The 10,941-nt window shown below is 47.4% G+C and overlaps 1 protein-coding gene across 4 annotated transcripts in view; it reads left to right on the top strand.

Annotated features, from left to right (window-relative positions):
* LOC108160374 (rap guanine nucleotide exchange factor 4) overlaps positions 1–10,941 on the top strand; it is a 37,195-nt gene that overhangs the window by 23,278 nt on the left and 2,976 nt on the right. For 3 of the 4 annotated variants that reach the window (XM_017294347.2, XM_017294351.2, XM_017294350.2), the window contains 15 exons: positions 590–736; positions 4,757–4,808; positions 5,007–5,104; positions 5,645–5,731; positions 5,807–5,948; positions 6,027–6,219; positions 6,286–6,431; positions 6,688–6,832; positions 7,802–7,978; positions 8,088–8,249; positions 9,130–9,491; positions 9,565–9,818; positions 9,890–10,060; positions 10,365–10,498; positions 10,565–10,914. In XM_017294347.2, the coding sequence (XP_017149836.1) occupies positions 590–736; positions 4,757–4,808; positions 5,007–5,104; positions 5,645–5,731; positions 5,807–5,948; positions 6,027–6,219; positions 6,286–6,431; positions 6,688–6,832; positions 7,802–7,978; positions 8,088–8,249; positions 9,130–9,491; positions 9,565–9,818; positions 9,890–10,060; positions 10,365–10,498; positions 10,565–10,914 (2,620 nt within the window). Of the gene's footprint in view, positions 1–589; positions 737–4,324; positions 4,630–4,756; positions 4,809–5,006; positions 5,105–5,644; positions 5,732–5,806; positions 5,949–6,026; positions 6,220–6,285; positions 6,432–6,687; positions 6,833–7,801; positions 7,979–8,087; positions 8,250–9,129; positions 9,492–9,564; positions 9,819–9,889; positions 10,061–10,364; positions 10,499–10,564; positions 10,915–10,941 lie in introns of those variants that run through there. The other variant, XM_017294349.2, reaches the window with a different exon arrangement.

The raw sequence follows: 10,941 nt of genomic DNA, 5'->3' as shown, positions 1-10,941 counted from the left end.
CGGTGGCGCTGTAGTCAGCCCTGTTTTAAGCCAATTACATGGCAGGGCGGCTCTCGCTCCTGAAATTAGGCTGCGAGGGCCCTCGGGCCAAGAACCTGTGTTTCTTGTGGGAAAACAAGCAAGCAAACAAGCGGCAGAGCCAGCTAACAGCCAGCAGCAGCACCAGCACCAAGAGGGCAGGACAGCACAGATGCAAACTCGAGTTGGTAATTGAAAATGTCATTGCAATGCTGCTGCGGTTAGACAACACTCAGCAGCTCCGAGCTCTGAGCTCTGGGTTTTGAGCTCTGAGCCACGGTTATTGCTTCGGTTGACAGACAGTTGGTGGCGTGGCATATCCGCAGTTGTTTCCGTTGTTTTTTGGGAATGGGTAAGCCACAGTACCATCCACAAAGCCCCCAGCCACAAGCAAATTGCAGTCGTATCTGCTAATTGTGTAAGAAACCAAGGAGAACGACCAGGCCAGGGGGCCACAAAGTGTTTAAACTGCACAGATAGTGCACACTCTCCAGTACAGACTTATGCCACTTCAAGGTACTGTTTCTCCTGCTGCATCTAACCCGAATCCACTGGCTTTATTTATTTACAGAGCTCCGTAACATTGTGCAACCTGGGTGTGGGCGCCACGTTTGGGGAGACCATACTGCACGACTTGCCACGCGATAGCACCGTCGTGACGAAGACAACCTGCGAGCTGCTGCGCGTCGAGCAGCAGGATTTTCGACTCATTTGGGAGGTAAGTTCCTAACATACAATTCCATTGGGGACTCGGGTTCAAGTTCCCTTCTTTCTTGCGCACTTTTAACCACATCAAAAAGGAGCAGTCGCTCATCAAATCCACCTCCAGACAACCCTCCTTTGCCTTCATGTTAATGAGCATCTGTGATGGATAGATGCATGACTCAAATGATATTCAGATTCATGTGGCAGAGCAGCGTCCTGGCATACATATTTGCGGTATGCCTTCGTCAGTGCCGAAAGTATTTAATTAAAATTTCAATTAACATTTAATGATGCTCGCCGGTCCCGACCCCGACCCCAACCCGTCTAACAGCTTTTTCCTAATGAACCGCCTCGCAGTCCTAAGCCCGAACACATGCCGGCAGCTCTGAGCCCTCAGTGTTAAGTGCCCCTGGCTCTGGCTCTGGCTCTGTGTCTGGCTCTGGCTAGGAGTAGCAGTGGGAGCAGGTGGGAGGGGGAATTAAGCCAAGGTGCTCTTGTGGGCCAAGTAGTTTATTCTATGTTGTCTCTGTTTATGTGCGGCAAATGGCATTACAATGTAATGACAGGCTTATTGCAATGCATCATTCATGTTCGTTTCCATTTTCATGTTGCATGTCCTGGCCGCGTTAGCGTCTATGCTTGCTAGGACCCAAGGGAAATTCGCCCAAGTACAAGCGATAATTAAATGGAACTAACTTCATTCATACTTACATATATACATATATGTATATAATATTTCCTCCACCTATCAGCAGTATACAATTCAAAGGCAATATCAATAGAATATCAATTGGAATTTGCCTTAGTCAAGCCACAGGATTTGAATGTACTTACGGCTATAGCGATGGGATGGGATTGGTTTCCTTTTCCCCCCAGAGCGGGAGGCTTACTTCTGGCAAATAGTAAATGTTTGAACTGCACACAAAATGCACTGCAAGAAACGAGATTAATGCAGCCGAAATGATGGAGGGACTCTTCTCCTTCTCCAATGTGGAAAATTCAATTACATTTCACCTGAGGGTTTCCTTACTTTTGTCAGTGTAAAAATGCAAAATGTCTCTGTAAATTCGGAACCCTCACTAACAATACCATTTTTGGGGCAGCTGAGGGAGGGGGAACCCCCAAAAAGTCATCCCTTAAGGCACGCACAAAAGGTATAAACCACACGAGCACACACATGGAGGGCCCCCATTCAGGGGCGGACAGAATGAATGAATGTATATTTACCTTATTTACCTTATTTCTCACAAAAGAAAGAGAGAGAAAAACGAGCTGGAGGAAAACCTCAAATTGGGGCATATACTATTTTGCAACATTATGCCAACATTGGCTAACCCAAAAGCAACACAAGTGGTTAGCGGAAAGGGGGGAGTGGCAGCGTGGCAGCGTGGCAGAGCAGCAGAGAGGGTGAGCGATAACAAAGTAGCTGCGACAGCAGGGCCACCACATATCACGTATACGCAGTGTGCAACAATGGAGTGAAAGTGGAAGCTGGCACTGCTGCACCATCATCAGTAGTAGTCGTACCAGCAGCAGCCATAAAAATGTTGGAAACTGGGGAATTCCCTCGCTCTGCGTTCAGTTCTCTGAACTGCGTAAATGCGATAAAATCCGGGGGCGGCGAGGGCGATGGCGAGGGCGAGGGCGAGGAAAATTGAAAAGGAGTAAGTAAAATGTATATACTCGTACGGCGTATACTCGATATAACCTTTCGCTTTTCGCGGGAACTTGTATTCTCCGCCTGGTCCTGGTGCTGGTCCTGGTCCTAGTCGAGTGTTTGATTTGTGCACAAATATTTACCCGACTGGAGGGCAAATTGAAAATGTCAGATAAAGCAATTGTCGACCCATATGGCAGACCATGAGCGGGTAAGTGGAGAAAATAGAATTTCGGGCTAATTAACGGTCTCATTTCGATCCCAGCTAAAAATGGCAGCAGAGCAGCAATCGACCAGCATCCAATGGCAGCCAATTATACCGGACAAGACTCAAAGCACTCGTAATGCGATTGGACAAGTCGTGTCGAGTCGATTCGAGACCAACTGAATTCAATTGCAATTGCAATTGCAATTGGATCGGGTTCCGTTCGTTGGGACAAGTTTGGGTTTGGTTTCCAGGCTGCAGCCTCATTTACTGCCTGCCAGGAGGATGTTAGTTGTGGCGCAATCAAGGGCGGATATTGCACTCGCCTCTTGCGGTAAATGTGGCATAGCGCTATTGAAGAGTTATACTTTGAATGCGGCTTTCAATTGCTTTTTAATTTCAATGCCATTTGATTACAACATATTTGCATTCAATTTCGGACGCATTTTATGCACAATAAATGGCATTCAGGCGGCTGATGCAACAGTAACAATAGCATTTCCAAACATGTGGCCGGCGTAATCCTCAGTCCATAAATATTTCATTCCTATGGGGCTGGTGGGTGGGTACGAGCTGTATTGAATGCCCAGTGGCATGCACACAGTTGCATGTCCACGGCCATGTGGTTATTTATTTATGCACAAACTCAATTTGCACATGTGCACCGACAGCACCGGCAGCACCGAGCACCACGCACCAGTGAGGTAGAGGCAAATGCCGAAGGATTTTCAGGGCTAACGACTGGAGTAGGGACCAATTTTCCGGAGTAGTCAATTTGAAATAAACTTGTGAACCAATTCTTTGCCAATTTATGATGTTACATATGTAAACTTTATTGATTTCATTGCACTGAAAATTCTGTTGCGATTCGATTCTGTAGAGCTCTAAGTCACGCGATTTGAAATTATTGCCACCTGAACTCAGGGAAAAATTTTATAGTAAAATGAAGCACACGCATGTTTAAATGGAATATTCGGTATTCTCAGTACTAAAATAGTGAACTTAGTGATGGGGATTTACACATAAAAATGTATTACAAAGTCTATTTAATACGGTCCATAAATAAATAATATACATTTAGAATGTACACAGATATAACATATATTTCCTGCAAATGTGTTATAAATATAACATATTAAACTAAATTAAATATTAAACATATTTAAATCGAATATTCTCATGTAAGTGAAACAATTTCTTCTATCAATTTCCACTGCCGGGTCAAATCTATTGGTTTAAATTTTGAAATCTCTGGATTACAACATCTTTTTCCCATTCAAATGCCATTCGAATCAAAAATAAGGTTTAATCAGAATGCATTTGTGAATTCTGTTCAAGGCGAAGACCTTCTGAGCCTCTCCACCCCTATGCTCGCTCTTTCTCGCGCACTGCCTAATTGGCTCCGCTTATTTTGGCCCTGCTGTGCGTTTGATAAACGAAGTGAGTTTAATTAACGTCAACGTCGACGTCGACGTCGCCAACGACAACGACAACGACAACGCCAGCGTTTTCTGCTTATCAGGTGGCAGAGCCGCAAGAGTTGCCAGGCGTCGCCACCCAACTGGTGCACTGTTTGCCAACAAAATACTTTGAAACAGAACTGAAACACTCTGACAACCCCTGCGAGTGATAAGAATTTGCAAAGTCCCTGGTCTCGGGTCTCGGGTCTCGGGTCTCGGGTCGGGTCTCGGTAGGCATTTGTCAGACCCATTTATCAGTGCACAAAGCAGCGTTTGGCAGTAATTACCTGCGAGCTGAAAGAGTTGAAAAGAAAGAAAGTTGCCACATGTCAGCTGCGCAGCAGCAGCGGCAGGGGCAGCGTCAGCGCTGGTCCGCTCAGATTGTGGCCAGCGATGAGGCAGCCTGGTGCGTTCTCTTGGCCTATCGACGTCACAGTGATAGCCATGAGCATGAGGTGCTGGAGTCGGAGAGAACCGCCGGGGCTCCAACAGCTGGTGCCACTTCCGCGGTCATTAAGCGACGGCTTCGCCTGGAGCGTGGGCAGCCGGCGCGTCCGCAGTCGACGGCATTCGAAATGAGCAACGTAATTGGAATTTGGCATTGCAATTATCGCGAATAAACAGAAAACAGAAAGCATAACAAGAAAACAATACCGCACCGTCTAAGCCCCCGACTAATGGACATTTTTCTTGACTGTTTTTTAATTGCAGAAGAACAAAGAGTTGATGAATGACATTTTCACCAATTGCAAATTGAAGAACGGTATGTAAACGGGAGAAAGCCGCATTAAAATCACCACGATATTTATGCGCACATAAAACTGATTGAATAAACATATTAAACTCACATTAAACATTGGGCAACCATCCACATCCAATCACACACACGCACACAGCCACAGCCACAGACACATTTTGAAAAAACATTAATTAAAATAAACTGCTGTGGGATATTTGATAGGTTTTGGTCCTAGCGTTCAGCAGACGGCAGCCGCCCCATCGCCCACCAAGCGCCCACTCAGCCCGGACCACCCCAACCCAGCATTGCCCATCACCGAGGTAAGCGGAGAGCATCCACAGGGAGGGATATACATACATACATATATGTATATGTATATACTCGTACATATGTATGCTTGTAGCCCAGCCACAGGCGCATAAATATTAGAAATATAATTTTTCCGACATTGACGACGACAAATGAGTTAATTTGCTGCTCCAGAAACTGTCAAGGGAATTACAAAATATTTATGTGTTATTCATGAGGCTGCTGGAAATGGGAAAATGTCCCTTTCAAAGGATTTCTATAAAATTGTTGTCCTTCTGGCTTTGACATTTGCCCTGAAAGCTCTAATCTTTTGGCAGTAAAAACTTTAATCTGGCCTTAGTTAATGCGACAAATTGAAGATGAGCTGGAACGATGCCAGTATAATCTCTCGATATGCGAAAGGGAGTCTTTACACAGGCTTACAGTCGGCTTTTTAAGCGTTACATTATAATGTATTTCTTAGAGGTGTACGGCAGGGCAGCATTAGAATGTACACAGGCTGAACATCTCAGGGCAGTTTATTTTTAGTTCATTGCTTACTTATTTCGCAGACACCGAGTCCTGCTATGAGCCGCATGGGCTGGGCTCTACGCACATTACTCGTGGCCGACAACTCAAGCTGCCTGAAGGATCGCAAGGTAGGAGAGGCAAATGGACGACTAACTTTTTTATGATGCTAATTATCTCTTTATCTTCCGCTCTGTTCTGCGGAGGTTTCGGGAAAGTTAATACGGAAGTGCGCACCCGGCACTGAGCTCGTCGATTGGCTGGTCAACCTCGCTCCAATTGTGCACACCCGCGCCCAGGCGGCGGGCATGTGGCAGGCCCTGGTCGAGGAAGGCGTTCTCACACATGGTAAGCTACGGAAGTTAATGCGGCCATTTTCGCACTTAACAGGCCTTCACATATTAATTTTACTCGATTCCGCCGCAGTCAACAAAGAGCAGCCATTCAAAGATAAGTGCTTTCTGTATCGATTCCGGCTGGACGAAGAAGGCGGTGCACCGGCGGTCGGCATCCCCCAGGCAGAGGATCAACACGCGGCCAACGAGCATATACGCGAGGCACTGAGTGCCCTCTTCCAACGTGGCCCGGACGCCACTTTGCGTATGATATTGCGCAAACCGTAAGTGCCACAAGACCACACACACCACAAACGCACATTGTTGCATATTCAATCATTGACTCGCAGCTCTCACGAACGGACATCGGAGGAACTGGAGCTGGTATTCGAGGAGCTCGTCCACATTGCCGCTCTCTCCCATCTCTCGACCAGCATCAAGCGGGAGCTCTCATCGATATTCGTGTTCGAGGCTCATGCCAAGGCGGGCACAATATGTGAGTATTGCCCCACAGCCACAGCATTCAAGACTCTAGAGACTTTCGAAGCCAAAAAGCAAAGTTTTTGGAAACTTTTTAATTAAATTCCAACTAATTATGTCTCAATAAAAAAGGACCACCCTACGACCACCCCCTCTCGCATAAAGCCCCTAAAGCAAAAATGATAAGTACTTATAAAGACTTTTATCCCTTAACACGTTTAACCCATTGCAACAAAAATAAAAAACAACAACAACAACGACTACAACAACAGTATTCAATCAAGGCGACGAAGGACGCTCCTGGTACATCCTCCTCAAAGGGTCTGTGGATGTTGTGATACACGGCAAGGGAACTGTGGCTACCCTGAAGACGGGCGATGATTTTGGAAAGCTGGCCTTGATTAACGACGCACCCAGGTAAGAGTGAGTTCGAGAGGACAGATCTGGTCTAAAAGCTTATCATTCATAACCGTCAAACTCCTCATCGTCAGCGTCCGTTTGCATCTTTTCAAAACTCCTAGTTGGCCAATATCTGTTCCCAATTTAAACTCGAGACTGAGAAAGACTGGCTGAAAGTTCTCTCTATACTCCGTACTACAGTCTGTGGTTTCCTACTCATGCATTTCGTGCGCATTGTGTTTTCTCTGCGTTGACAATGCCACAAAGCGGACAATGGCCAAGGCCCCACAATGGCAACATGAGTCGCTTGGCCGCTTGGGTGGTGCAACAGGCAAGACGACGACTGATAACAAGAGGCATTGTCTGGCATTTAGAGCAAACAATTGAAAATTGAAACAAAATATTAGCCCAAGCCCAGGGGCAATTTGTAAGCCGTTCTCCAAACTTGGGGAGCACAGAAAAGAGTTTGGTTTTGTCAAAGGCGAGCCCCGTTCAGTTCCATTATATTCGTGGCATAAAATAATTGAATCCCAGGGATAACTCATTTAAGCTGGTTATTTATTCCAGGCAAATATGATGGTATTATTATTATTATTCTGTATGCCAGAAGCTGTAGCTTCTTGTGGGAATAATCCGGCGTATATTGATTGAATTTTCTGACCGTCTGACTGTCAGACCGCCGCAAATGCAAATTGGTGGATTCTGCAAATATTCTGCCGCTGAAATGCAATTTAAAATACTTTTACTGGTCGCGACACACGTGTGGGGACAACAAATAAAATTACTGTCTACATTTTCGCATGCAGCGACTTTTCCATCAGCTATGGTCGAATATAATAGTAGTATTTTATTTCGTAATTAACGAAAATTCATACAGATATTGCGAAATATAATCCATTAAAAAGTTTCTTGCACAAGCTGAAAGTTTTTCCGAATTGTGAATTTTCCGAATTTTCTGAATATTTGTCCGGATTTCTCTTCCGACAGAGCTGCTACCATTGTACTCAAAGAGAACAACTGCCATTTGCTGCGTGTGGACAAGGAGCATTTCAACCGGATACTGCGCGATGTGGAGGCCAATACATTGAGGTTGCAGGAGCACGGCAAGGATGTTTTAGTGCTGGAGCGTGTGGCCAAGCAACGTGGACAGCATTCGGCATTCAAGTGAGTGGCTAATCAATTTTTAATGTCCGCTCAAATTTAATTGAAAGTCAGAGCAAGTAGATGGATTCAATTTGATGTTTCTGTCTCTTCCTGCCCCTCTGCACCACAGATACACGGTCATGTCGGGCACACCGGCCAAGATGCTGGAGCACTTACTGGAGACCCGGCTGGGTCAGTCCGTTGGTGGTATGGATCCCTTCCTGGACGACTTTCTGCTCACCCACATTGTATTCATGCCCGTGGTGCAGCTGGTTGATGAACTGGCCAATTAATATCCTTTTCCAAAGCAACAATCTTGACTACTCATGAATTTCCCCTACCTTTCCATCAGCCATCGCTCTGTAGTCTGTAGTCTGTAGTCTTTAGTCTGTGTTGGCCTTTGGCATGCCAGCCACGTCCCACAGCTTAGGCCCCTCTTTTGGACACTGGGGGTCAAACCATTTTAAAGCCTCTTCTACCACACTAAAGGCCTCCGCTCCACTCAGTCCCTGGCACTTTAAAAACGCCAAAAGTTCAGTGTTGGATTCAGGAGTACGGCTCGAGAGTCACGTTCTCCTTGGGTGGGCAACGGAACAGCTCCACGGCGACAGTTTAAGTGTTGGCAGCACGCAAGCCACACATGACCCCGATCCAGACCACACAGTTCCGACGCCCAGTCCAAGGGGGTGGTGGTGCAGGAGTGGGCTTTTACGTAGAATGTGGCACAAATGCTAACAAGCAAAACACTTCCGTCCGGGGCAGAGTCCAACAGTGGAGCTTCAGTCGAAACAAAAGCCGCAATGAAGATGGCTTTGTCGGGGCAAGCATTTTCAGAAATGTTTCCCCAATATGGGATGGGTTTTTGTTTGGCGGGTCGGGTGTGAGGTAGAGAGTACTGAAGCCATGCCCAATGATGCCTGAAACTAATCCCACAATCTGCATTGGAATACGTGATGTGTTTAATAAGCAGGACCCTCGGCCCGAGCTAAGCAACTTGATTGGGAACAAGGGGGAACAATGGGGGAAAGGCGCATCAATAAGCATACGGCAACGGCAACGGCAACGGCAACCCTGTTGAATGGTGTAGGTAGACAGACAGATTCAGGACTCCAAATCCAATTCCAAATCTGAGTCTCCAACGAAATTGGTTTCTCGCCTTAACCGCTGTGTACCTTCCATTGCGATACCCATGAGGACGCCCAGACACCGGAGGATCGTGAGTATATAGTCAACTTTAAGAAGCGCGTCATCCAGTTCATGCAGAAGTGGGTCATGGCCGTGCGGCATGCGGCCTTCGAGGAGCCCAGTGTGTGTGATTTCATCGAGGACCTGGCCGCCGAGGTGGAGGCCGATCCCGATCTCAACGAGGAGACCAGCATAGTGCACAATGTGCTTACCCAGATGGCTCGCTACCAGGAGGATCGCAATCAGAATGCCGGACAGAAATGGAAGTTGCCACCGAATGGCCAACCCATTTGTCTGTTCAGTGGCAATGCAACGCCCTCAAAGACGGTGATACGGCCGGACGACGACAGTAAGTGTTTGGATAGCCCTCTATGGGAGATACTCGTATGCAAATGGATCGTTTTTCCATTCTCGTTGTGCAGTCATATTCCGGGTATACTGCGCCGACCACACTTACTGCACCCTGCGCTTCCCCATGCACACCACGGCGGAGCTCATCAAGGCCTGTGCCGCCGACAAGCTGCAGCTGAATCGTGGACCCGAGGACCTGTGCCTCGTCGAAGTCAGGTCGAACGGAGAGCGCTCCGTGTTTAAGGATAACGACGTCAGTATACCCACTGGCCTCTCGCTCAACGGCCGTCTGTTTGTCTCCGTCAAGGATCATCTGGATGCCTTGGTAAGCCCACTGCCAGCAGCGCAGCCAATGTCAGTCCAGACTTCTATATTGGTTGCTCCTTTCTTTTCCAGACTCAGCTGCAGGAGCAGGAGTGCCCCACAGAGGGTGTAGACATCGATTTGGAAATACTGAGCACCAAGGAGCTCGCCTACCACATCACCCTCTTCGAGTGGGATCTGTTCTATGCCGTGCATGAATATGAATTGCTCTATCACACCTTTGGACGCCATCACTTCGGCAAGGTGAGTGGAGCGAGTAGTAGAGGGAGTGCAGGAGTGGTAGGTAAACTTGCCCAAAAGTCTGAAACGTCTCGTTTGGGTAATTTGCCTCCCAGAGAGTGGCCACAAAACTGTTGCCATTTGTCATCTGTTTTGCAAATTGAGTTGGCCAGAAGTTGGTCCCACTCGAAGTAATTTAAGATGTCCAAAAAACTATACGTGTAGAAGGAAAACTTTCAGGAAATGTGGCCTTGAGGAATTTGATCATTTGTCTGCTGGTTTTTGTCTGATTGTTGTCTGCTTTGCTCTGCTCTTTCTCCTGCCACAGATCACGGCCAACTTGGATGTCTTTCTGCGTCGCTTCAACGAGGTTCAGTACTGGATTGTCACCGAGCTCGTGTCCACGCCCAGCCTGAGCAAGCGCGTGGGTCTGGTCCGCAAGTTCATTAAGCTGGCAGCCTAGTAAGTGACGCCCCCTTCCTCTAAAAAGTTGCGACAGATTAACTGCTTAGCTTCCCCTCTCTACAGTTGCAAGGAATACCAGAATCTGAACGCCTTCTTTGCTGTGGTGATGGGCCTTTCGAACATGGCCGTGTCGCGGCTGCACCAAACCTGGGAGAAGATACCGTCAAAGTTCAGGAAAATCTTTCAGGAGTTCGAGGCCCTCATCGACCCCAGCCGCAACCATCGGGCTTATCGCGTGTTTGTGGGCAAGCTGCAGCCGCCCCTGATACCGTTCATGCCGCTGCTGCTGAAAGACATGACCTTCGCCCACGAGGGAAACAAGACCAGCCTGGACGGACTCGTGAACTTTGAGAAGATGCACATGATGGCCCAAACGATGCGCACCATACGCTTCTGTCGCTCCAGAAGTTTGGGTAAGATTGATTGTCAGCCAGCCCCCG

This window comes from Drosophila miranda, chromosome 3, assembly GCF_003369915.1.
Source record: "Drosophila miranda strain MSH22 chromosome 3, D.miranda_PacBio2.1, whole genome shotgun sequence".
NCBI lineage: Eukaryota > Metazoa > Arthropoda > Insecta > Diptera > Drosophilidae > Drosophila > Drosophila miranda.
The sequence above is the reverse complement of the archived record's forward strand: the minus strand, read 5'-3'. Positions and strand labels throughout refer to the sequence as shown.